This window comes from Anolis sagrei, chromosome 2, assembly GCF_037176765.1.
Source record: "Anolis sagrei isolate rAnoSag1 chromosome 2, rAnoSag1.mat, whole genome shotgun sequence".
Classification (NCBI taxonomy): domain Eukaryota; kingdom Metazoa; phylum Chordata; class Lepidosauria; order Squamata; family Dactyloidae; genus Anolis; species Anolis sagrei.
The window spans coordinates 287309723-287333770 of record NC_090022.1 but is presented as its reverse complement, the minus strand read 5'-3'; the positions used below and the strand labels follow the sequence as shown (position 1 = coordinate 287333770).

At 40.7% G+C, this 24048-nt stretch overlaps 1 protein-coding gene across 1 annotated transcript; it reads right to left on the bottom strand.

The window, feature by feature from the left end:
* Positions 1 to 239: 239 nt before the first annotated feature.
* CFAP53 (cilia and flagella associated protein 53) lies at positions 240 to 23093 on the bottom strand. The gene is made up of 8 exons (XM_060761254.2): positions 22970 to 23093; positions 19689 to 19918; positions 16865 to 17038; positions 11034 to 11337; positions 10078 to 10296; positions 6662 to 6878; positions 4172 to 4274; positions 240 to 659 (listed from the first exon to the last, which is right to left on the bottom strand). Exons 1-8 carry the CDS (start codon positions 23036 to 23038, stop codon positions 431 to 433), a joined length of 1545 nt encoding a protein of 514 aa, XP_060617237.2. The 5' UTR covers positions 23039 to 23093; the 3' UTR covers positions 240 to 430.
* Between the last annotated feature and the right edge of the window lie 955 nt (positions 23094 to 24048).

Genomic DNA, 24048 nt, shown 5'->3' with positions numbered 1-24048 from the left:
AACATTTTCCACCCTATAGACATTACCAAGGCAATTATAAAATGAATTTGCCAAAGCTTTATTCAACATTGATCTCTCAGTTCCAACCTCATAAAATTTCCACAGACCTATATGCTACTGTAACACCACACCTTGTTTTGTGGGGAGGGGAGTGGGGGATCCATACTGGGAATATATGCAGCATAGGATTGTAGGTTGATAATTTCATTTCAATTATTTCCTTAAGAATTTGAAGTTGATTGATTTCTTTGTTCAGAATTCTTTATTTAAGTTCTACAAGTTTTAAGCACAGATTGGAAAAAAACCCGACATGTGACCTTTGTGGAAATCTTTCCTTCCATCAATCACGAAGCACCATCAGGCTTTATCGGCCACTGGACTATTTTAAATGCCACGAGTATAAATACCTATTACACAGATTTAACTGACTCTAAGACTGTGAGCTACTGATGAGGTGCCTCCGTAGAGGATGGAGGTCTTTCATTCTCATGTAGGGTCTTGACAAGACGTCTGCGATCTTCTGCTGGAAAAGCCTTTCTACTTCCTGTGCTGTGGCATATTCTCTCTGCTGCTCCTCCTTTTCAGAAGCATGGGCCCGATTGATGTAGTCCATCTGAGCTTGGAGTTCTTCCCGATATTTCTTTGCTTGCTGAACACCCCTGTAGGTAACATAATAAAATGTGATATGTATCTAACGACAAGAAAAAATCTAGTATAAGGGTGTCAAACCCATCTTCATCGAGGGCCACATCAGCCCTTCAAAGGGCTGTTGAATCATGGATGGAGAATCCGTGGATAAGAGAGGACCAACAATACTTTTGTTTACATAATAGGCTCTGCTTTCTACCTTTTACCCAATCTGGGTCTCCAGATGTTATTAAATGACAGATTAGAGAGATGGGCCAAAACTAACAAAATGAAGTTCAACAATGACAAATGCAAGATACTCCACTTTGGCAGGAAAAACGAAATGCAAGGATACAGAATGGGGGATGCCTGGCTCGAGAGCAGTACGTGTGAAAAAGATCTTGGAGTCCTCGTGGACAACAAGTTAAACATGAGCCAACAATGTGATGTGGCGGCAAAAAAAGCCAATGGGATTTTGGCCTGCATCAATAGGAGCTAGGGAAGTAATGTTACCCCTCTATTCTGCTTTGGTTAGACCACACCTGGAATATTGTGTCCAATTCTGGGCATCATAATTCAAGAGAGATATTGACAAGCTGGAATGTGTCCAGAGGAGGGCGACTAAAATGATAAAGGGTCTGGAGAACAAGCCCTATGAGGAGCGGCTTAAGGAGCTGGGCATGTTTAGCCTGATGAAGAGAAGGCTGAGAGGAGATATGATAGCCATGTATAAATATGTGAGAGGAAGTCACAGGGAGGAGGGAGTAAGCTTGTTTTCTGCTTCCTTGCAGACTAGGACGTGGAACAATAGCTTCAAACTACAAGAGAGGAGATTCCATCTGAACATAAGGAAGAACTTCCTGACTGTGAGAGCCGTTCAGCAGTGGAACTCTCTGCCCCAGAGTGTGGTGGAGGCTCCTTCTTTGGAAGCTTTTAAACAGAGGCTGAATGGCCATCTGTCAGGGGTGATTTGAATGCAATATTCCTGCTTCTTGGCAGGGGGTTGGACTGGATGGCCCATGAGGTCTCTTCCAACTCTTTGATTCTGTGATTCTATGATTCTATGAACTCTCATCACTTGATTATGAGGATAATGGGAATTGCAACCCAACAGCACTTATGGCTCTGAGGTTGGGGAAAGGGTAAAGGACATTTTAAAGTCAAACATCATTTGCACTAACCTTGTTTCTAAATTCAAACCCCACCCTCCTGACTAAATAAAATAAACTGCAGCCTTCCAGATGTTCCTGTTTTACAACTCCCATCAGCTCTGGTCACAATATTTAATGATCAGGGCTACAGGGGTTGTAATCCAGCATCTGAAAGGCGACATAAAATGAAATTGTGGGCCAGATTTGGACCGTGAGCCTTTAATTTGACACATCTATAACACACTCTAGGGCTTGGTCTGAAGGTACGAAATGCAGGATTTCTAGTTTAAGAACTAAAACCGGCTAATATCTGCATGTAGGATTGCCAAATAACCTGCTTCACACAGGATGTCCCATATTTAGGAGCAGAAAAAGCTGAACCATAAGCTTATTATATGGGTTGCCCCAAACCCCATATTCCACTTGATTGGAATGAGCAAGTGAAAAGCTCCCTCTAGGAAAGGAAGGGTAGGAATACAATGAAATCAATAGACCCAAGGTCAGCATCAGAGCCCTGCATCCCTAAGTAGGTGACACCTCTCTAGGTAAAGGTTTCCCCTTGACATTAAGTCTAGTCGTGTCTGACTCTGGGAGGTGGTGCTCATCTCCATTTCTAAGTCAAAGAGCCAGCATTGTCCGTAGACACCTTGTAGGTTATGTGGCCAGCATATCTGCATGGAGCGCCATTACCTTCCCACCAAAGTGATACCTATTGATCTACTCATATTTGCATGTTTTCGAACTGCTAGGTTGGTGGAAGCTGGGCCTAACAGCAGGAGCTCACCCCGCTCCCTGGATTCAAATCACCAACGTTTCAATCAGCAAGTTCAGCAGCTCAGCGGTTTAACCCATTGCACCACTGAGTGCTCTGACACCTCTCTAGGAACCTCTAGTTTCTCCACTAGAAACCACTGGAAGTTGCCAATAGAATCATGCTGGAGAAACTACTTATTCCTAGCTAAGTGTTCTATCAAGTTAAAAAATAGCAATTGTATTATTTTCATAAAATCACAGATTTGGAAAAGACCTCACAGGCCATCCAGTCTGGCCCCATGCCATGCAGGAAAAGTACAATCAAAGCACACCTGACAGATGGCCATCCAGCCTCTGTTTCAAAGCCTCCAAAGAAGGAGCTTCCATCACACTCTGAGGCAGAGTTTCACTTTTGGACAGCTCTTGTGAAAATAGAATCACAGAGTTGGAAGAGACCTCATGGGCCACCCAGTCCAACCCCTTGCCAAGAAGCAGGAATATTGCATTCAAAGCACCCCTGACAGATGGCCATCCAGCCTCTGTTTAAAAGCTTCCAAAGAAGAAGCCTCCACCACACTCCGGGGCAGAGAGTTCCACTGCTGAACGGCTCTCACATTCATGAACAGCTCTCACAGTCAAGTTCTTCCTAATGTTGAGCTGCAAACCCATTTCCTGAAATTTGAACTGATTGCTCCAAGTCTTAGTTGCCAGGGCAGCAGAAAAAAGCCAGCTCCCTCTTTTCCTTATGACATTCAGTTTTTCATTTTTGCAGCAGTCCTGTGCCCCTAACCTCAGCAAATGTGGAAGGCTTGATTGTATTATGAATTCAACTATATTGAACACATCAACAGACTGCTCAACCAGTTAAAACCTCACCAAGTGTGATCCAGACTGAAGACTGAAAATGTCTGTCTAAAATATATATCCATGCTGGCAGAAGAACGCAGTGAAACACCCTGCCAAACTGATTCCCCCTTTGCTCTGTTTAGGATTACCCAATTTTAAAGAGGAAAGAGATCCTGTAGCTTTAAGGGCTGTGTAGGAAAAGATATTTCAGCAGGTGTTATTTGCCACAAAACCAGGCAATAAACAACACCTGCTGAAACTCCTTTTCAAACAACCACTGAAGGTACAGGAGCCCTCCCTGGTTCTCAGTCTGGAAGCCCTAAGGATAATAGAGGGTAGCAGCTTATCAGGATTTTTGACAGCGTGGAAGTCGCCTCTAATGGTGGCGGAGTAAAGAGAAGGACCTCTACTGAAGTTTTGGAAACCCAGGAAACTTATAAAGTAGAAGATAGTCCTGAAGATATCCTGGTTTCAAGCTATATGTAAGGTTTTTAACTGACATTGCCAATTGTATCACAAAATAAACTTGTAGTCAATGAAACTCGTGCAACATGGAGTCATATATTTATGATGCGTAGGGTTGTCAGGTGAAGCAATAGGGTGCATGTCCTATAAAGGTTGTCACCTGCTGTAATTCCCTCTTTTGCACAGCTGTTATAGGGACATGAGCGCTGCCCATGAATTCATTGGCAATTTTACCCACATCCAACTTCAATAAACAAAGCTCAGCACCGGATTCTGATATTTCTATACACTTTTGAAAGGAAGCATACAATGGGCTTAGGAGAAATTACCTCAAATATCCTTCCTCTTCTTGACGTTTGTGTTCTTCAATGGCTGCATTTAATAACTCTCTGTCCCGGAAAAGTTCCTCTTGTTCATGGGCATTTCTTTGCACTGAAAGGATAAAAAAGAAGCAATTGCCTAATACTGCAAGCCAATTAAGTACACATCAAAAGGCTCATTAAAGCTTAGCAGAGCACTTGATGAACCCACCTGGACACAACATATTATTTGAGAACACAGAAGTGCTGGACCACTCTCACAACCACCATTGTCGGACTATACAGAGAAGCCTTTGAAATCAACAAGCATGTGGACAATTTCAACAGAAAGGAGGAAATGATGAAAATGAACAAAATCTGGCTACTAGTTTTTTTTTTAAAAAACCCTCTAAAATCAGGACAGTAAATAAAGAACAACACTCAAAAACAGGGGAATTCCAGACAAGAAACCATCAGGGCCATGTAATCACCTCTCAACAAAAGGATTATGGAGCCCCTGGTGGCGCAGTGGGTTAAACCCCTGTGCCAGCAGGACAGAAGACCGACAGGTCGCAGATTTGAATCCGAGGAGAGGCGGGTGAGCTCCCTCTATCAGCTCCAGCTCCTCATACGGGGACATGAGAGAAGCCTCCCGCAAGGATGATAAAACATCAAAATCATCCGGGTGTCCTCTGGGCAATGTCCTTGCAGATGGCCAGTTCTCTCACACCAGAAGTGACTTGCAGTTTCTCAGGTCGCTCCTGACATGACCAACAACAACAACAACAACAAAACAAAGGATTCCCCCAGGCAGGAAGCAGCCAAGCTTTGAAGCTACAAGGCTATTCAATGCTAATCAAGGGGATCAATTGCAACATTCACACAAGCCTCAAGCAGACAAGAGTTCTTTCTCCCACCCTGAACATTATTCCACAGATATATAAACCCCACTTGCCTAGTCTCAAACAAACCTCACAACCTCTGAAGATGCCTGCCATAGATGTGGGTGAAACATCAGGAGAGAAAGCTTCTGGAATACAGCCATACAGTCTGGAAAGCTCACAGCAATCCAGTGATTCCATCCACGAAAACCTTTGACAACACATTGCTCATTACAGCTATTTGCTTTATAATTACACCATAGATTTACGGAACTTCTTTCCCTCCCATTCCTTGAAAGGGTCCAAAGCAGCATGTGAAACGACATGATAATTGCTATATAAGCACAACACTGGAAGAAATCAGATCTCCCAGCAATTGAAGAATTTGTGTTGTTGAAGGTTTCAACAACAACCTCTGAGGATGCCTGCCATAGATGTGGCTGGAACGACAGGAGAGAATCCTTCTGGAATATGGTAATACAGCCTGGGAAACTCACAGTACCCCATGGAAATCCCATGGAAGAATTGATACTAAAAGTGTATAGAATGGCAGGAATTGATACATTGGCTATGATGAACAAAGACAAAACTAAAAAAAAAAAAACAATATCAGACTAGGAATCACTCTTAAATTTGTAAAAAAAAAAAGGAAATGGGAAAAATTATATAACAGGCTTTGTAATTTAATCTGTTAGAATTTCTGCATGGAATTTTTAAATAGTAACTATTATGCTAGAAAGAAGAATAGAAAAATATTTTACTAGGAAGGAAGAACATAACTACATGGCTGCCTTCAACCCAAAGACGAGATGTCACTACAACAGGATGGGTGGGAGGAAGGAATGGCATAGTTAGGAACAATTATTGTACAGATGTTAGGAAATATTGCTCAAAATGCATTTGTTTGTGTAGAGATTTGTATTGTTCTTTTAAATAAATATACGATTAAAAAAAAGCGGCATGTGAAAACACATCCTCGTTTTTAACCTCACAACATTCCTGTGAGGTAGAACAGGCTGAGAGGTCATTAAACAAGCTTTGTGGCTGAGGATTTTAATCCTGCAGATGGCCTTGTGTAGAGTTCTGTTAGGGCGTGTAAACAAAATACTTAGTGAGTGTGTTAACTGAAAATGCAAAGCACAAAGCTGATTGGTAGGGCCATGTCTAAGAAGCTAGATGAGCCTGGGAGTTTTGGCAAGTGTTACATATTTAGGCCTTAGCTGTGCAAGAGCTTGCAGGCTGAGAGAGACAGTTCTTGCTTCATGAGCTTCTAGAAAAAGATCTCCCACGTGGATACCTAAATACCATTTGAATCTCTCTCAAAAAGGACATTGTGTGAGTCAATGCCATTGTTCTCATGACTGTATATATGTTGCTCTGCATTACATAAAGTAAACTTCTTGTTCTTTACTGATCATCTGCGTGGCATATTTTCTTTCTCTGGCAAGACAGTGTGTGGACTGGTAAAACGTGAACTACGCATGACTCATCCTGCCACAAGTTCTGTCACAACCCAACAATGGGCTGAAATAGAGAGCTATACATCACCCTTTGAATGTGTTGTATTACAACATATACCATGCTGATTGTGGGATAATCAGAGACATCAGCATGGGAAATGTCACCACAAGAGCCTTACATTTCTCCTCAATTTGAAGCCGCCTTGTCTCCATGACCTCTCTCAGCAAACCATCCCTGGCGTCTTTCAGGGCCTTCGCCTTTTCAGCCCTCTTTGCCCACATCTTGGCAGAGTCTTCGGCTCGCAGTTTGTCCATTTCTTTCTCCCGCTGCTTCTCCTCCTCTCTCTGTCGAGCCAGGTATGCCTGATAGGTCGTCTGCTCTTTCAAGAGCTCTCTCTATGAAATGTCAGACAAAAAACGAAGAAAAAAGGCATTTAAAGCACATGGCATCTGAAGTTACGAATAACTGACACATTTCTATTGATAAATTCTGAAATTCACAAAGCTCTGTTCACGTTCTTATCCTTTGCCACTTGAGATACAGTGAAGACATCTGCCCTTGTGCTTTGCTATTCTTCTGCTGAATACGCATGCCCAGTGTGGAAGACATCTCACCACGCTAAAACAGTAGATGTGGCTCTTAATGAGACATGCTGCATTATCACGGGGTGTCTGCGCCCTACACCACTGGAGAAATTACACTGTTTAGCCGGTATTGCACCACCTGACATCCACCGGGAAGTAGCAGCCAATAGCAAAGGACCAAGGCAGTGACATCTCCAGCTCATCCCCTATTTGGATATCAGCCAGCACGTCAATACTTAAATCAAGAAATAGTTTTCTAAGATCTACAGAGACACTCACTGGAACACATCAGCAAGTGAGAGTCCAAAAGAGGCAGGCTAAAACCCATTACCACAATCTATGCCTGATACCAGATGAGAAACTCCCCCTGTGTACATAAAAGGCTGGGCGACTTGGAAGGCGCTGAACAGACTGTGCTATGGCACCACGAGATGCAGAGCCAACCTTAAGAAATGGGGCTACAAAGTGGGATCTGCAACATGTGAGTGTGGAGATGAGGAAACCGCCTACCAGAATGCAGTCTGAGCCCTGCCACATGCATAATGAAAGTCCTTCTCACAGCGATACCAGAGGCACTCCAAGTGGCCAGCTTCTGGTCAAAGGAAATCTAGTATAATGCCAAGTTTTTTACATTGTACTTTTAAATGCATTGTAACTGTATCCTCAATTAGCTTCTGACAATATAAATAAATAAATAAATCAACATCTCATTCCTTTTGGGCCAACCTTTTGAGCCAATATAACTATTATCAGCTGAATCATATTAATTGTCTATTTATTTTTCTGTGGAATATTCAAATTGTTTGAGTTGATCAGGGAAGGGGGGAAGTAGATAGGTTGATCCACCGGCTCCCTCCTTCTTGCCAGGATTTGACTGGATTGATTTCTGATCACTTTGGGACTGATATTCTTATACTGATGGGATCATTAAAAAAAAATTAGCAGGAAGAAAAATATATTGGAGCTAAAGTGGGAAACACAACTGCCTGAAAAACACCATGTGCAGAGGCAGTAAATAGGGAATGTCTGACAAAAGAGCAATTTCTATAAATAAAAAAGTAATGTTCGTTTGTGGGATTAACATAACTCAAAAACCACTGGACGAACTGACAAGAAATTTGGACACAATACACCTATCAGGCCAACGAGTGACCATCACTCATTAAAACACTGGAAAACACAGCGGAAGGGGCTTTAAAAGCAAAAAAGGCCAAAATATACATTACAACGCATGAACAAAACCACATATATACACAAACACACATATATATATACACAAATATATACACACATACACACACAAAACACTGAGCCACAGCAACGCGTGGCAGGGAACAGCTATTGTGTCAATAATCTAATGCCTTTAAACTAGAAATAGAATTTGGCAGGTCTCTAGATGTTCTTCTAATGTAAGTGAACAAGTGTGGTGGATTAGTTTGAATGCTGTATCACCAACTCCAGATCAACTAGTGAAACTGATTGATGATAGTTTCAGGAGAGAAATACTTCTTGATACGATGCACAACCACTTTTTTGAATTCAGTGCCATGATATTTTGACTAGTAGGTTAAATGGCTTTTAAACGGAGTTGGAGAAGTCAACGAGAATATGTTTTCAACTGCAACTAATCCTGGTAGGCATAGGAAACTTCTACAAAGAGACACAATATGCTGCACTTGGAGGTAAAGGAAGATGCTGTCATTGCTGAAGTAGCAAGATGATATTCATTATTATCATCGTTTTTATGTTTTTCCCACCTTTCTCCACATAGGGAGTCAAGGTAGCTAACAACAACACAACACAACCCAATTAAATTTAAAATCAAAAATAAAAACAGTTCAATATTTGTGTCATGGATACAAAGTTCAGATACAATAAAAATACAATAAAATTACATTTAAAAACTAAAAACAAAATCCCACCCATAACATCCCCAGCAGCCGGCCCCTCATCATCCCACAAATGCCTAGAGGCAGAGATATATCTTCACCTGCCTGCAAAAAACATCCTGGTTCCTCTTGGGAGGAAATTCCTAAGTCTGGGAGCAGCCACCAAAAAAGCAACTGCAACACCCTCCAACTTTGGTGCCTGAAAGAAGAGGAATCACCTGGTTCCTTGTTTAAGGCAACAAAATATCTTCAGCTGGTCCTGGCAGGCTTCAGGATATTACAACCACTGAGAAACCCCTTGTGATTGAAAGGGGTGGAAGGGGTGCTATGCAGGTAGCGCAAATAAATAGTAATAATAATAATAATAATAATAATAATAATAATAGCATTTATACCTGCCCCCAAAATACTCAAGGCGGCTTGCGACATAAAGATGATAAATAATATATGTAAGTAAAAATAAGTCAGATAATATGACAAACCAATATAAAGACAAAATAATACCAAAAAATGGACTGTCTTGAAAATCCCCTTCTTTACATGACACTTTTCATACCCTAAGCTTTACTCATTGAGATGAGTTGTTAATTAGGCTTTTCTTTTTAGTCAAGCTGTGAACTTCCAAGCATGTTGGCCTTGTTTTATTCTCCCTGTTGCTAAGATAACGTTGCTGATTCAGATTTTGCTATCGGGTTAGATATTAAATCTTTTTTCTTATCTTTTTTTGCTTATTTCTGAAAAACTGTTCTGATTTCAGAACTTATGCAAGTCAGGGAAAAAGGATGATTTTTAAAAAATCTTCACATACAATATGACCTCCCTTACCTACAGGACCCATTACAGTGGTTTCACCTACCTGCATCCAACAAAATATGTCATCTCTAGAAATTTTCTAGGTCCTTCAGATGATTCTATGTATGTTTCTGCCAGAAGTTACCACAAAGTAATGTAAAATCAAGCCATTCTGCTAGTTGCAGCTACCTGACTGTGTAACAGTGGAGTTACTATATATTTTGCTATTTCCTTTTCTATGATCTGAAGCTATCACTATTAAACGATGACACACATCATTCAGGAGCTACTGCAGGAAGTCTACAATCGCAGTTAAAGGTTGCCCTTACTTTCCTTTGCCTTTGGCTCTCAGTGTCCTCCAAGGATTCTTGAAGGACATGGTCCAAGATCTTCATATCTAATGCCAACTCCTCTTCCCTTTCTTCATTGAGACGCTTTCTCTTCTCCTTCATGGAATCCAGCAACATGTCGCCACACTCTCTGAGTTTCCTCCTTCTTTCTATCTCAGCACGTTCATTCTCCAGTTTCATCAGCTGTCGGTCTTCTTCCTACAATGACAAGAGGAATTATTAATTCATAGTGTTTGCCTTATACTTTCAAAGGAACGGCAGGGTGGATTTAATTTACTGAAACAGGAAGGTTAAAAAAAGGATACTGTTTTATACAGGGTGAAGATTTCCCAGATCAAGGTAATAAGTTCACGTTTTGACATTTTGTGACCAAGAAAGCAGTTTCCTTCCACCTAAAATCATGAAAACCCTTCCTCCCATTTCTCTTTCTGGGGCATGAGGCACCATCACAATTTTGAGCAGGATATTGAGTTATAATTTCCCACATTCCATTCATCTTCCTGTGCCATAACTCCCTGGTCAAAGTTTGCTCATGCTTCTGCAATTTGAGCTGTTCCAGAAAAGAATTTCAATTAATTTCAGATTGGCTTTCTTAACCTTGTTAGGGGGTACAGAGGCTGGAGGGGCAGGGGAGATGCAAGCATTAATTCATTGTTCAAACCATGTAGGGACTAGCTTTAGGCAAGCACCCTGCTCTACATTTCTGCTTTCTTATGTTTTGTGTCATATGTTTGGGCCTGTTTTCAGGCAAAGACTTGAACTGGAGGGTTGTGTAGCGACTTCCAATGAAACCCTGATGTACTGAACCACAAATTATACTATTAGTGGTTACCCAAAATATATTAGGTGAAAAGGCTTTCCAGCAGGTTAAAAAATGAAGTAATGTCTACTCTACGATATGCAAAGTAATCAACAACTGTAAAACTTGCTGTTACCATCAGTTTAGCCTCTTCTTCCTTCAACCGCCTCTCCTCCTGCTTCTGAGCTTCTGCTATCGCCCGCTGAGTGTTAAGCATGTTAAGCATGTCATCATTACGACCAGATCTCTTCTGGGCGTCCTCCATTGCCCGCTTCTCCTTCGCCAGCCTGTCCGCTTCCCAGAGAGCTGCAAAGTTGGCCTCCTCCTGTGCTTTCTGCTTCTTCAGTTCCTCCTTCAGGGCCAGCTGAGCCAAGCGGTCTTCACACACCTCCAATAAGTGCTTCTGGCTCCACTGTGTCCGCAGCTCCTCACAAGTTTCTCTGAGCCAGAGTTAATGAGAAAAGTAAATAAACTCCTTTAGATCCATATATATTGGAATTTAACATACATGATGGCAATAGATGTATAGACAGAACCTAGAACATAGCCATTCTATAGATGAACAGTTGTGTAACAGAAAAAAATGGCATGACAACCAGGTGCTGACACCATCGTAGTCAGCCCACTGAATGATATGTCTCTTTTCCTCCATACTATAAAATGAGATAGGAAATCTCAGATCCAGAATGCAAAAGTGAACCACAAGCAAATATCATGAAAAGCTTTTTAAAACTGTAACTGACAGATAAGGTTAGTGGGGACGAGAGAGGGGGCCTTCTCAGTGATGGCTCCCTGGCTCTGGAATGCCCTCCCTAGAGAGGTTAGTTTAACCCCAAATCTTCCAATCTTCCATTCGAGCCTAAAAACATGGCTATTTTCACAGGCCTTTGACCTAGAGTAATATGTTATGGTCATATTACTAATTACGTCAACCATTGTTATTCGACACTTTAGTTTGTGTTTAAGAAGTATGACAGAGTTTTAGAATTTAATTTTTTAAATTTTATTGATTGATATTGCCAATTGTTTGTATTTAGTCAAAATGTATGTGGCTTTGATGATATGTAATTCTATTTTATGTGTGGCACCTTGGGTGCATTGTTAGCTGACCCGAGTCCCTTCGGAGAGATGCTTTATTATTATTTATTATTATTCTGATTAACTGGAATTAAGTCCCATTATGGGGACTAAATACTCCCAAGGTACCAGGTCCTATCTGACCTTGGAAACTAAGCAGAGTCTACACAAGTTAATATGGGAATGGGAGGGCATCAGTGAATTTGTGCAGGCTACATTACAGGCAAAGGAACTGGAAAATTCACTTTGCGAGGATAGGCTAGACTCATCTCTCCTCTCTGGGGCCAGGACTAGGCTGCTTCCCTGCCTCCCAAGTCCTTTCCTCATCTTCACCTGCACCATAACGTCTCTCAAATAGAAGCTGGAGGCACTCCTGAAACAGCTTCCCCTTTTACTTTGGCTCAGTACTAAGTATTATGCGAATCTAATGTGCACCCTAAGTTTAGCAAGGTCATTTAGTTGAAATAGGTATATGTTAGACTCAGATAAATATGATACCTTCCCAACAGATTGCAAGCCATCTTTTCCCTATTTATTGTTATAATCAACAACAAAAAGCAACCAGAATTCAAAATCAGAAAACTTTTGTGTTTGGGATTTGTATTACTGGCATTCTGAGTTTTCTGGTGAGGTCTCTCAAGGATTTCAGGAGAGAAATTGGCTTCTAATTCAAGTTGCTCTGATCTACCTTTTCCCTTGTCCCCATCCCATGGCACATAGTTTGCTTCTTAGACCCAGCCAATCCTCCATTCGATTTCTGCCTAGTAAGCATATTCTGTGTTTGCTTCTCTTCTGCTATTTTTCAGGGCAGACAGGATTTGGGGGAGGCAAAGAGCAAAATGGTTTCTCCTTGATATATCATCTGGGCCCAATCCACATAGGGAGAACGAGGAAGATGATAAGAGGCTATTCTCCCTTCTCCTCGCTCTTCCTAACTTTTTGCATGTACCACCTCTTGAGCTTGGACATCTTGGCTAGAAGATTACAGGAGATGTTCAAAAACTAACTTTGCAAGCATTGAACTATGTTTCAACTAGATATTCTGGCAAATCAAAGAGTGGATAGTGAACTCAGCCAGAAAAAAATCTGGAGAACAATTTGACAAATCTGTGCACTGCTGCTTTTTAGCCTCGGCGGCTACTGAAGCAAGGGAATGCTGTTAATGATCTGTTCTCAGTTTAGATTTAATTTGCAGGTGCCGGAGTTTAATTGACTCAGCAAATAAAATTGAGAGCTTCTCTGGTGATCAGTAGGATACATTTTTAACGAAGACATAAGAAAGCAATGTAAAATTATACAGATTTTAGCATAAAAAGTTGTTATACTGCACAAAAAGAAATGGACACTGCAAACTGGGAGGGCATTCAATTTTGGGTTCTACTTTGGATGTGACATAAAATGAATGACTGTAACGCAAGGGCAATTATTGAACAAGTAGAAAAAGATATGAGTAACAACAGCACATGCAATTTGGCCTGGAAAATGAGACAACTTTCTATATGCATCTGGTATTTCTAGTACAGTTGGCCCTCCACATTTGTAGGCATGATATTTATGAACAGTAAATAAAGAACAATACTCAAAAACAGGAGAATTCCAGACAAGAGACAATTAGGGCCAGCTAATCACCTCCCAACAAACGATTCCCCTCAGGCAGGAAGAAGCCATGCTTTAAAGCTGTAAGACTATTAAGTGCTAATCAAGGTGATCAATTGCAATATTCACACTTGCCTCACACACAAGAGTTCTTCCTCCCACCCTGGACATGCCACAGATATATAAACATCACTTGCCTAGCTTCCAATAAACCTCACAACTTCTGAGGATGCTTGCCATAGATGTGGGCGAAACATCAGGAGAGAATGCTTCTAGAACATGGTCATACAGCTTGGAAAACTCACAGCAAACCAATGATTTCAGCCATTAAAGCCTTTGGCAATACATTGATTTTATTTAAATGTTCTCTCTAGATCCTCCACAGTGATTCTATGGTCAACTTCCAGTAGAAATTAATCACAATGTAGGACCTAGAGATTCCTAGAGATATTTTTCGTGAGGTAAAAAATATAGCATTATTTTTATTTTATTTTTATTTTCACTTTTGCAGGGATCCTGTGCCCCTAATCTCAGCAATGAGTTTGGATGACTCTAGAGCAAGATTGATCTTTAATAATTTTTGGGTTTGTTTAGTACAACTTGGATTGAGAAATTCTTAAGTTTTCTCTCATATTTGCACAGGTATTACCAAATTATAGCCAGCGTTTCTGCCGTTTGAAGACATTAGAGATCGTGACATTCCAAGAAAGTAGCAAAAACCCATTAACAGAAAGGAGATTAAAAGTAGAATCTAATGCCAGTTGACTCAGAATTAAGAACCACTGTGTTGAGTGGAAAATACGCAAAAGATTGCATAAAACATTATCCAGCTACACACACACACACACACAGCAATGTTAACATGTAAACATATATTGGCCTGTAAGAAAATCTGTAAAATCCAGAGTTGTGCAGTATCCTCATCAGAACCAACCTAAATGTCATGACACAGTGAGAAAATATTCAAATTTTCCAGAACTCTTCTTCATGCAATGTAAATGATATCATGCAACTTTGATTTTAAAGGATCTGGAGAACTTAAAAGCTTACTATATGGTGACATCTTAGTTGGTTATGATAAGGGTATGGTCCATGTAACAAGAGGTATTATATTCCTGTGTTTTAGACATATAATAGTCATCTAAAAAGAGAAGTAAGAGTTAAGCCAAAATTTAGCTAAAGCAGCAATTTTCATATGCAAAACAAACTCTACAATTGCATCTTCATTCTGTCAAAATAAATTCTCCAAAACAACTTTTACAACCACTAATAAACATCTGCTCCCCCAGATGGTTGTTGGACTTTGTCACTTTGCTTTCCTAAGCACATTTGCGACACAGCAAGCAACAATTTTAATGTTGTTTCCAAAGGTTAATGCCAAATATGTGCCCCTCACCAACATTTATCCATTTTTACAAACCACAGCAGAATCATTAAGATTCCCATCTCCTCTGCAAGAAGCGACAAATGTTATACTAAAAAGAGAGAATTATATGCTGTTATCCCGGGTTTGGGGAAAATATAACTTTCATTAATACAGACATATAAACAAGAAATGCTACCAATGGGTAGAATGGAGCAAATAAAACAACATGTTCATGGGATATATTTGAGATAACAGCAAAGCCATTTATCCAGTCACCCTTCCAAAGCAATATTTTTTTTTCAGAATACCAGAAATTTGAAATTCCAGTTCTGGATACAATAAATCTACTTAGGTCCAAAAAGAAAAACAAGCACTGTGAAAACAACTGGGATGAGGAATCTTTTTATTTCCAGATGCTTGGGACACAACCCAATCCTTAAACTCCTTATCATTTCCAATGCCAGGCAAAGTTGACATTTCAGTCACCTGAAGGACAAAAGATCACCTTTATCGGCTCACCACCCCTGCGGAGGTTGGAAGCTACGGAAAGTCTAAAGCTGATCAGGTAGTGGTTGGTCCATGACAATGGGAGAATATTTTGCTCCTCCCCACCAACCTCGCCTCCGTCCACAATATAAACCAGGTCCAGAGTGTGTCCCACCTGATGAGTGGGCCCAGTTATAACTTGGGACAGTCCCATGGTCATCATGGCAACCATGAAGTCCAGAGCCGCACCAGATAAAGTGGTTTCCGCATGGATGTTGAAATCACCCAGAACCACCAGGCGCTGGGAATTCAGAATCAGGCTGGAGAACACTTCAGCCAGCTCAGGTAGGGAGACTGTGTTGCACAGTGGACGATACGCAAGCAGAATCCCAAAACTGTCCTGGTTACCCACCTTCAAGTGGACAGTCAAACCCAGTAAACTGTGGCAGAGAGCACCTGATAGCCCTTCCCTATTCTGATGTAGTTTATATATAGTATGAGCTCACTAAAAACATTGGCTGGTAGATAGGATATGAACATTCCGAATAACTGTACTAAAATGTATGATAAAAATAAAAAGGGATCAAGTTAAAGTTTTAATTTTGGATTTGGATATAATTTTTGGACTCATTTCAAGGGAATCATGGTTTAAACTCCTTTATTTAGAAGCAAAGTTGTGATGCCAAAAAAAGTGGGACCTACTTAATGAATGCTATCCTCTGGCCAGTGATTCCCAAACTCTAGTCCTCTGGGTGTTTTGCACTTCAACTCCCAGAAACCTCTGCAGACAGTAGTCCAAAAAACGTGTTACCATTGCCATTTTGAGAGGGGAATGGAAATATTTGGGGGCAATATAATTTTAGTTGCTTTTGGAAGTGGAGTTGTGCATCTTTACATATTTACATTACCCCCAAATCATGCCTTTTGTAAAATCAAGGATTGTGAAGCTTTTGCAGCCAAAAAGTGGGTTCTGAAAACCACCTGAGACCCATAGCCCACATGATAGCATTCCCCATTTATTCTCTGCCTTTTCCCCAACACTGGGTCTCTCAGTCATCTTTCTGGACATTGGAAATGTTGCTGTTTACAGCTGGACCCCTTGAGCAATATTTCAAAAGCAAGGAGTATGCTTTTCAGCCAAAAGGGATTGGGGCATGCTGGAGACGTTAGGAGGTTGTTGGAATTCCCAAGGAATATACTGGATTTCTCCTCTAAGTACCACAAGCAACCCACAGACCACACAACTTTTGCACAAGCAACTATGCAATCACAGTAAGTGATAAAGAGCTCTGTACACATACACTTGTGGTTTTCCTCTTCCTCTTCTATGAACTGGTGTGAAGAGTCCCTCCACGACTGCCACCTGGCCAGCTCAGCAAGTGTTGAGGAAACCAACACACACGGCTCCTAGCAAGGCCCACCTATGCTTATGACCAACATACCTGAACTGCTGCTCCCTTTTTTCTGCCGCAACTTTCCTCCTCGCTTCCTCCCTCTTCTCTCTTAGCTCTTTTGCTCTTGTTCTCATATCCTTTTGTCGGTCCCCCATGGTTTCTTCTAGTGATTCCATTTCAGTGAAGTAACCTTTTTCCTCTGCTTCCAGGAGATTCAGTAGCCTGGGTAGAGTGTTAATTAAGAACTCAGTGACATTTGACACATTTCATTTTTTTTTAGAGAATTCTTCAAAATGCTGTGTGGGTGAACAGAAAAAAAAGAATGCTCTACAAATCAGAAGAAAAAATGTCTTCTTTGGGAAAAGAGCTTGACAATGCAAAATACACCTGTAATGTTCACTGGCCAGTGACTGAACATCTAAGAGCTGTCTGAAAGTTGCATTATTTTGCTTTCCCAGAGCCTCTGGCATCTGTCACTAGGAGCCAGAACTGCAGGAGTCAGCAGCAACAACCTGGGTGCAGAAACTCTGCCCTGTGAAGAATTAACTTTTGGCCGTTCTGGCAGCCATTTCTAGTCTGAAGTTATTTCCTTTGAAATCTGACATGTCCTAGAGTTTCAGGATAAACAGATAAAGCTCCTGCACTTTTTATAACTGCCATTTCAGCAGAAATTTCATCGTCTCTACAACTAGTACAAGATGAAGAGTCTAGTCTTTGTTGGTACCCGCTTATCCTAATTTAGAAACAGAGAGGCAGAAGTAACATCTGAAATCAGGGAGTGATGGATGTCTATGCTCTACCCTAAGAGCTCTTGTCTATTCTGATGTATATTATGTATAGTATGAGTCCACTGAAGAACACTGGTTGGTACACATATGAACATTTCAAATAACTACTAAAATTTAAGGCAAAAATATTTTTAAATGACAAAAGTTTTAATTCTGGATTTAGATTTTATTTTTGCATTTGTTTCAAGGGAATTGCAATTTAAGCTTCTTCACTTTAAACACAGAAGCAAAGTTATGATGCTAAAAAAAGGTGAGGCTTGCTTAATTAATGCCATCACTGATTCCCAAAATTCTAGCCTTCAAGGTGTTTTCCACTTGGAACGCCCACAAACCTCAGCTGGCTTGGCCAATGAACACTGATTCTGGGAGCTGAAGTCCAAAAAGATGAAAGGTTGGGAATAATTCCTCTGGGCCACAAATGGCTGAACTCTGGAAGGGCAGTTTACTTGTCATGTACTCAACATGGAGAATTCAAATTATTCTTCAAAATGTACCTTTTATGTGAATCATTTAGCATACCCTTTATTTATTCAACTGCACTTCAAAACTTCTCAAGGGCATTTGAGATAGAATGCATGATCTGTATCCATTTTGTACACGAAATCTTTGAAGGAGATGAAGTTGAAAGAGGGCAATGCTTGTGTTCTTGCCAGGCAAAAAAGCAGAAACTGTGAGACTTACTCTATTGGATTGTTCTTTCTTTTGTGATCTTCAATGCTGCTTTCTTAATCCAACTTTATAAAGTATTCAGGAAGATTTGAAGCATTTACATTGACTACATTTTGGGTGACTGGTTTTCTGAGATTATAGCCAAATTTTTGTATGGCAACAATAACCTGTCAGCATAAGATGCTGTCTTAGCATAAACAGTATTGCCATCACATGTTGCTTCTTAATTACTATAAATACACATATTTTATATTTAACATTGCTTTTAATTCTGTATTTAATATTGTACTTCTCTTTTCTTCCTGCTGGTCATTAATGGAATACATATTTACACCGTATTTTCTGACATATAAGATGACTGGGCATATAAGACAACCCCCAACTTTTCCAGTTAAAATATAGTGTTTGGGATATAGTTGTCGTATAAGACTACCCTTCTTCCAAAGCACACCAAATAAAAATTTAAAAAACATCAGGTTTGATTTCAATATGGTAATTTTCCACAGGTTCGAGATCTGAGAGGCAGAGAAGGAGGTGTGGTAATAGGATACAAGGGCAGGCCATATGGGTGAAAGAAGCGTGTTTTTCTGGGCACAGCACCGTTCTATCTCTTTTTTCCATACCCCAGGCATCCCAGACGCCTGCAGTTTGCTCCACCCTTCACTTACACCTTCCTGGTGAAGCCTCGTGATTGAGACCACATTAAGTCACTTCTTTCCACAAATCCTGGTAAGAGGATTTTCTTCTACCGTACTTGTATACCGCCGGCCTCCCTCCTTTCATACGGTCGCCGCATATGGCAGGTATGCAGCCGCAGAAATTTTTGAGCTTCTCCTGCCATATGCGGTGACTGCACATTCTCCAGTCCGGCTCAGAAGTTTCAGCATCTGCCCTATAATATGACACCCGGCATATAAGATGACCCTCGACTTTGGATAAGATTTTCCCGAGTTAAAAAGCAGCCACTAATATAATACAGTTCCCAAGAGTTGTCTTTAATGCCAATCTAATTGTCAGACTAAATAAATAAATACATCAATAAATCCTTACTTGTGCTCTACATTGTTTGACAGCAGTTCTCCAGGATTTCAGAAACAGATGCACCCCTTATGCTCTGAATTTCTGGTGCTGGGAACTGAGCCTGAGATCTTCTGCATGCAAAACATTTACCATCGAAAAAGGATTCCACACCATTTTAGAACAATAAGCATCTCAAGGCAACAACTTGCCTTTTTTTAAAAGTGCATCTACTTTAATGATGTCACCATAATATAATATGGTGACATCATTGTTGTGGCCCTCCAGATGTTGATGAACTACCATTCCCATCAATCCACACAACCTCACGAAGTCAGGGGTGATAGGCCTTGTACAAAAGGTGATATAAAATTATTCTGCCCATAGGCTTGGCTTACCTCTTTCTCCTCTCCTCTTCTCCTGCCAGGTAGCTCTGCATTTCCACATCAACCTTCTGTTGGACAAGACGGTGGAGGCGTTTGCGTTCATCCACTTCCTCCATTTCATTGACCTGTTGGCCAATCTGATGGGCCTTGACATGCATTTCAGCTTCATGGCGTAACCTTTCTTGTTCCCTCCAGACAATAAGTTGCTTTCCAACGACATTTGGCTTAGGAAATTTGGCCCGCTGTAACAGAAGAATGCAAGACTTTAGTTACAGGAAACAGATTTCGATTTTGTACCAGGTATGATTTCCTAGAAAAAGTAGAGTTTATACAATATAGTAAAGGAAGGAGAATGGGAATGTTTGGCCACTGATTGGGACCCCTTTTGTTGATATTGTAGGGGTTATGTAGTCATCCAGAAATTGTTGAACTGCTACTCCCAGAGGCACTCGCTGACACAAACAAGGGTGAGAGGTTGTACAAGTTGTTGTTTAGCAATATCTGGAGGACTGCATGAGTTCCAACACTGGCCTATTTCTAATCATTGTCTGATCAAGAAATTCATTGAATTTATGGGAATTTGGGTTATGTGAGTTCTGCTATTTCTATTAATGTAGTTTATTTAGGGTCAACCACAATCTATTTCACAAATTTTGGCAGTTAAACTATTATATTGTCCATAAAACATAGCTGCCAGAGCAGGCATGGGAAAACTTCGGCCCTCCAGATATTTTAGACTTCAACTCCCACAACTTCAACTCCTACTGGCTGTTAGGAATTGTGAAAGGGACCACTTTCACCACTACTGTTTATTCTGGGATTGGAAATTCTGAGTATAAGAATCAGAAAGGACATACAAATCAAAGGATTCAAAGTAAGGGGCCAGGAAATCAAAACCAGAACATATGTGGATGACATGGTATGTATTCTATCGAACCCAACACAAAGCATTCCAAAATTATTAGAGGTAATCAAATCGTACGGAAAAGTATCAGGATTTAAAATAAATAGGACAAATCCAAATTTATTACATTTTTTTGCTGATTGTAAGGTAGTCCTGAAGATAAGATATCCGGGAATAATGATCACGAGCAAAAACATTAACTTATTTAAAGATAATTATGGAAACACGTAGGTGGAGATCAAAGGAAACCTGAATAATTGGCAGAAGTTACCATTAACATGGCTGGGCAAGATAGCAATAATAAAAATGATGATACTCCCCAAAATTATTTCAGAATATACCTATCATTAAAGGGACCAAAATCTTTAACTTATGGGAAAGGTGCATAATGAAATTTGTTTGGGAAGGGGAAAAAGCTTTGTTTGGGAAGGGGAAAAATTGCTTATAAGAATTTAATTGACGCCAAAGGGAGGGGAGGGGGCTAAAATTAACAGACTTAAAAACTTACTATGAAGCTACCTGCATGAATGTAAATTTACTTAATCTAGAAGGACACGGACTAAGATTTGGGTAGCACACATACCAATGGTATGAAGGAGAGATTAAATAAGACTTTTAACAAACATATAATTAGTGGAAGCCTCATAGATGTCTGGAACAGGTACAAGTTACGCATAGAACCAAAAATACCTCTGTGACTTTCATAGAATCATAGAGTTGGAAGAGACCTCATGGGCCATCCAGTCCAACCCCCTGCCAAGAAGCAGGAAAACTGCATTCAAAGCACCCTCGAGAGATAGACATACAGCCTCTGTTTAAAAGCCTCCAAAGAAGGAGCCTCCACCACACTCCGGGGCAGAGAGTTCCACTGCTGAACAGCTCTCACAGTTAGGAAGTTCTTCCTTATGTTCAGATGGAATCTCCTTTCCTGTAGTTTGAACATGGCCCTACATCCCAGAAAACTCACAGCAACCCAGTCGATTATATTACATTTCTAACAGAACAAAGCAAAAAAAACCCCAAAAACCCAGACAAAATTGTGAGTTTGGTAGTTGATTAAATGTCCTTTGACCCGTATCTGGCCACTTGGAGTGCTTCTGGTGTTGCTGCAAGAAGGTCCTCCATGGTGCATGTGGCAGGGCTCAGGTTGCATTGCAGCAGGTGGTCAGTGGTTTGCTCTTCTCCACACTCGCATCTCAAGGATTCCACTCTGTAGCCCCATTTCTGAAGGTTGGCTCTGTATCTCATGGTGTCAGAGCGCAATCTGTTCAGCGCCTTCCAAGTCGCCCAGTCCTCTGTGTGCCCAGTGGGGAGTCTCTCATTTGGTATCAGCCATTGGTTGAGGTTCTGGGTTTGAGCCTGCCACTTTTGGACTCTTGCTTGCTGAGTGTCTCTGTAGATCTAAGAAAACTATGTCTTTATTTAAGTAGTTGACGTGCTGGCTGATACCCAAACAGGGGATGAGCTGGAGATGTCTCTGCCTTGGTCCTTTCACTAATGGCTGCTACTTCCCGGTGGATGTCAGGTGGTGCAATACCGGCTAAGCAGTGTAATTTCTCCAGTGGTGTGGGGCGCAGACACCCCGTGATAATGCGGCATGTCTCATTAAGAGCCACATCCACTGTTTTAGCGTGGTGAGATGTGTTCCACACTGGGCATGGATACTCAGCAGCAGATTAGCATAGCGCAAGGGCAGATGTCTTCACTGTGTCTGGTTGTGATCCCCAGGTTGTGCCAGTCAGCTTTCGTATGATGTTGTTTCTAGCACCCACTTTTTGCTTGATGTTCAGGCAGTGCTTCTTGTAGGTCAGAGCACGGTCCAAAGTGACTCCCAGATATTTGGGTGTGCTGCAATGCTCCAGTGGGATTCCTTCCCAGGTAATCCTCAGAGCTCAGGATACTTGTCTGTTCTTGAGATGAAAAGCACATGTCTGTGTTTTAGATGAATCAGTTGGTTTTCCCTGTAATAGGCAGTAAGAGCACCTAGAGCTTCGGAAAGCTTCTGTTCTACCATCTCAAAGCTCCCTGCTTGAGTGGTAATGGCACGATCATCAGCATAGATGAAACTCTCTGTCCCTTCTAGCAGTGGCTGGTCATTTGTGTTGATGTTGAACATGGATGGAGCAAGCACGCTCCCCTCAGGCAGGCCGTTCTTCTGTTTCCGCCATCTGTCTATTTTCCAACAGACCTCACAACCTCTGAGGATGCCTGCCATAGATGTGGGCGAAACGTCAGGAGAGAATGCTTCTGGAACATGGCCCTACATCCCAAAACACTCAAAGCAACCCAATTCCGGCCAAAAAAAAGCCTTCGACGAGTAAATACATGCTTTAGCTTCTATATTATATATTGTTATTATGCCCTCCGTATTTTACCCCCCAAAACTCACAATCCCGAAGCAAAACGGCTTGTGTCCCTTCACTTCCCGAACCACCCGGCTCCACTGGTTCGCCTCCATCTTGGAAGCCTCAGCCAGACGCGCGCCTGTTGCCACAGCAACGACGCAACAAGCAGGAGGCGGGGCACGTCGGTCAACGCGGAAGAGAAGCCCCGCCCATTTCAGCGCATGCGCCTTGAGTTGAAGCAGGGAAGGCTTCAATCCTCAGGAAGCCAGCCCCCTTTGAGTGAATCATAGAATCAAAGAGTTGGAAGAGACCTCATGGGCCATCCAGTCCAACCCCATTCTGCCAGGAAGCAGGAATATTGCATTCAAAGCACCCCTGACAGATGGCCATCCAGCCTCTGTTTAAAAGTGGGTTTTTAAAAATAACATTATTGTAAATGATTCCTTTAAAGTTCCAAAACAGTTGTACTTAGGACAGCAAAATAAACAAGTGCATGTATAGACATCTAAAACTTTATGATTTTAGTATTTAAAATCAATATTTTATCAGCTTATAATTCTATAATTATTATTTTTTACATTTTCCCATCATATTATTTTTACATTTTCACCTTTCGTGAGCTACTTAGGAATCTTTTGTGATTTTCAGTCTGTTCCATTTTTTAAATACATATAAAATAATATTATGGTCTAATACATATAATATGTAAATATATTAAATATTGTATCATAATACTATATATATATCTTAGGGATTTTAATACTATAATATATAGAATGTTTAAAATATAATATTAAATCATTAAATAGTATATTATAATATTATAATACTATAGTATATTTATTTAAATATGTTAAATATATTAAGTAATTATATTATAATACTATTATAAATATATAATAATAATAAACTTTACTTATACCCTGCCACCATCTCCCCAAAGGGGACTCGGGGCGGCTATATATATTATATTATTATCATATTTAATATTATATTATAGTATTATAGTATATTATAATATATAATATTACATTATATATTATAATATATAACATCCGGGAAGTATATACATATCCGGGAAGTAGCAGCCAATAGTGAAAGGACCAAGGCAGAGACATCTCCA

Coding starts and splice junctions, on each gene's coding strand:
- CFAP53 (XM_060761254.2), bottom strand. CDS start 23,038: ATGGAGGCGAACCAGTGGAGCCGGGTGGTTCGGGAAGTGAAGGGACAC. Junction 11,338..16,864: donor AAAAGGGAGCAGCAGTTCAG/GTATGTTGGTCA, acceptor ACTCTGGCTCAG/AGAAACTTGTGAGGAGCTGC. Junction 660..4,171: donor GAAGAGGAAGGATATTTGAG/GTAATTTCTCCT, acceptor TGTTACCTACAG/GGGTGTTCAGCAAGCAAAGA.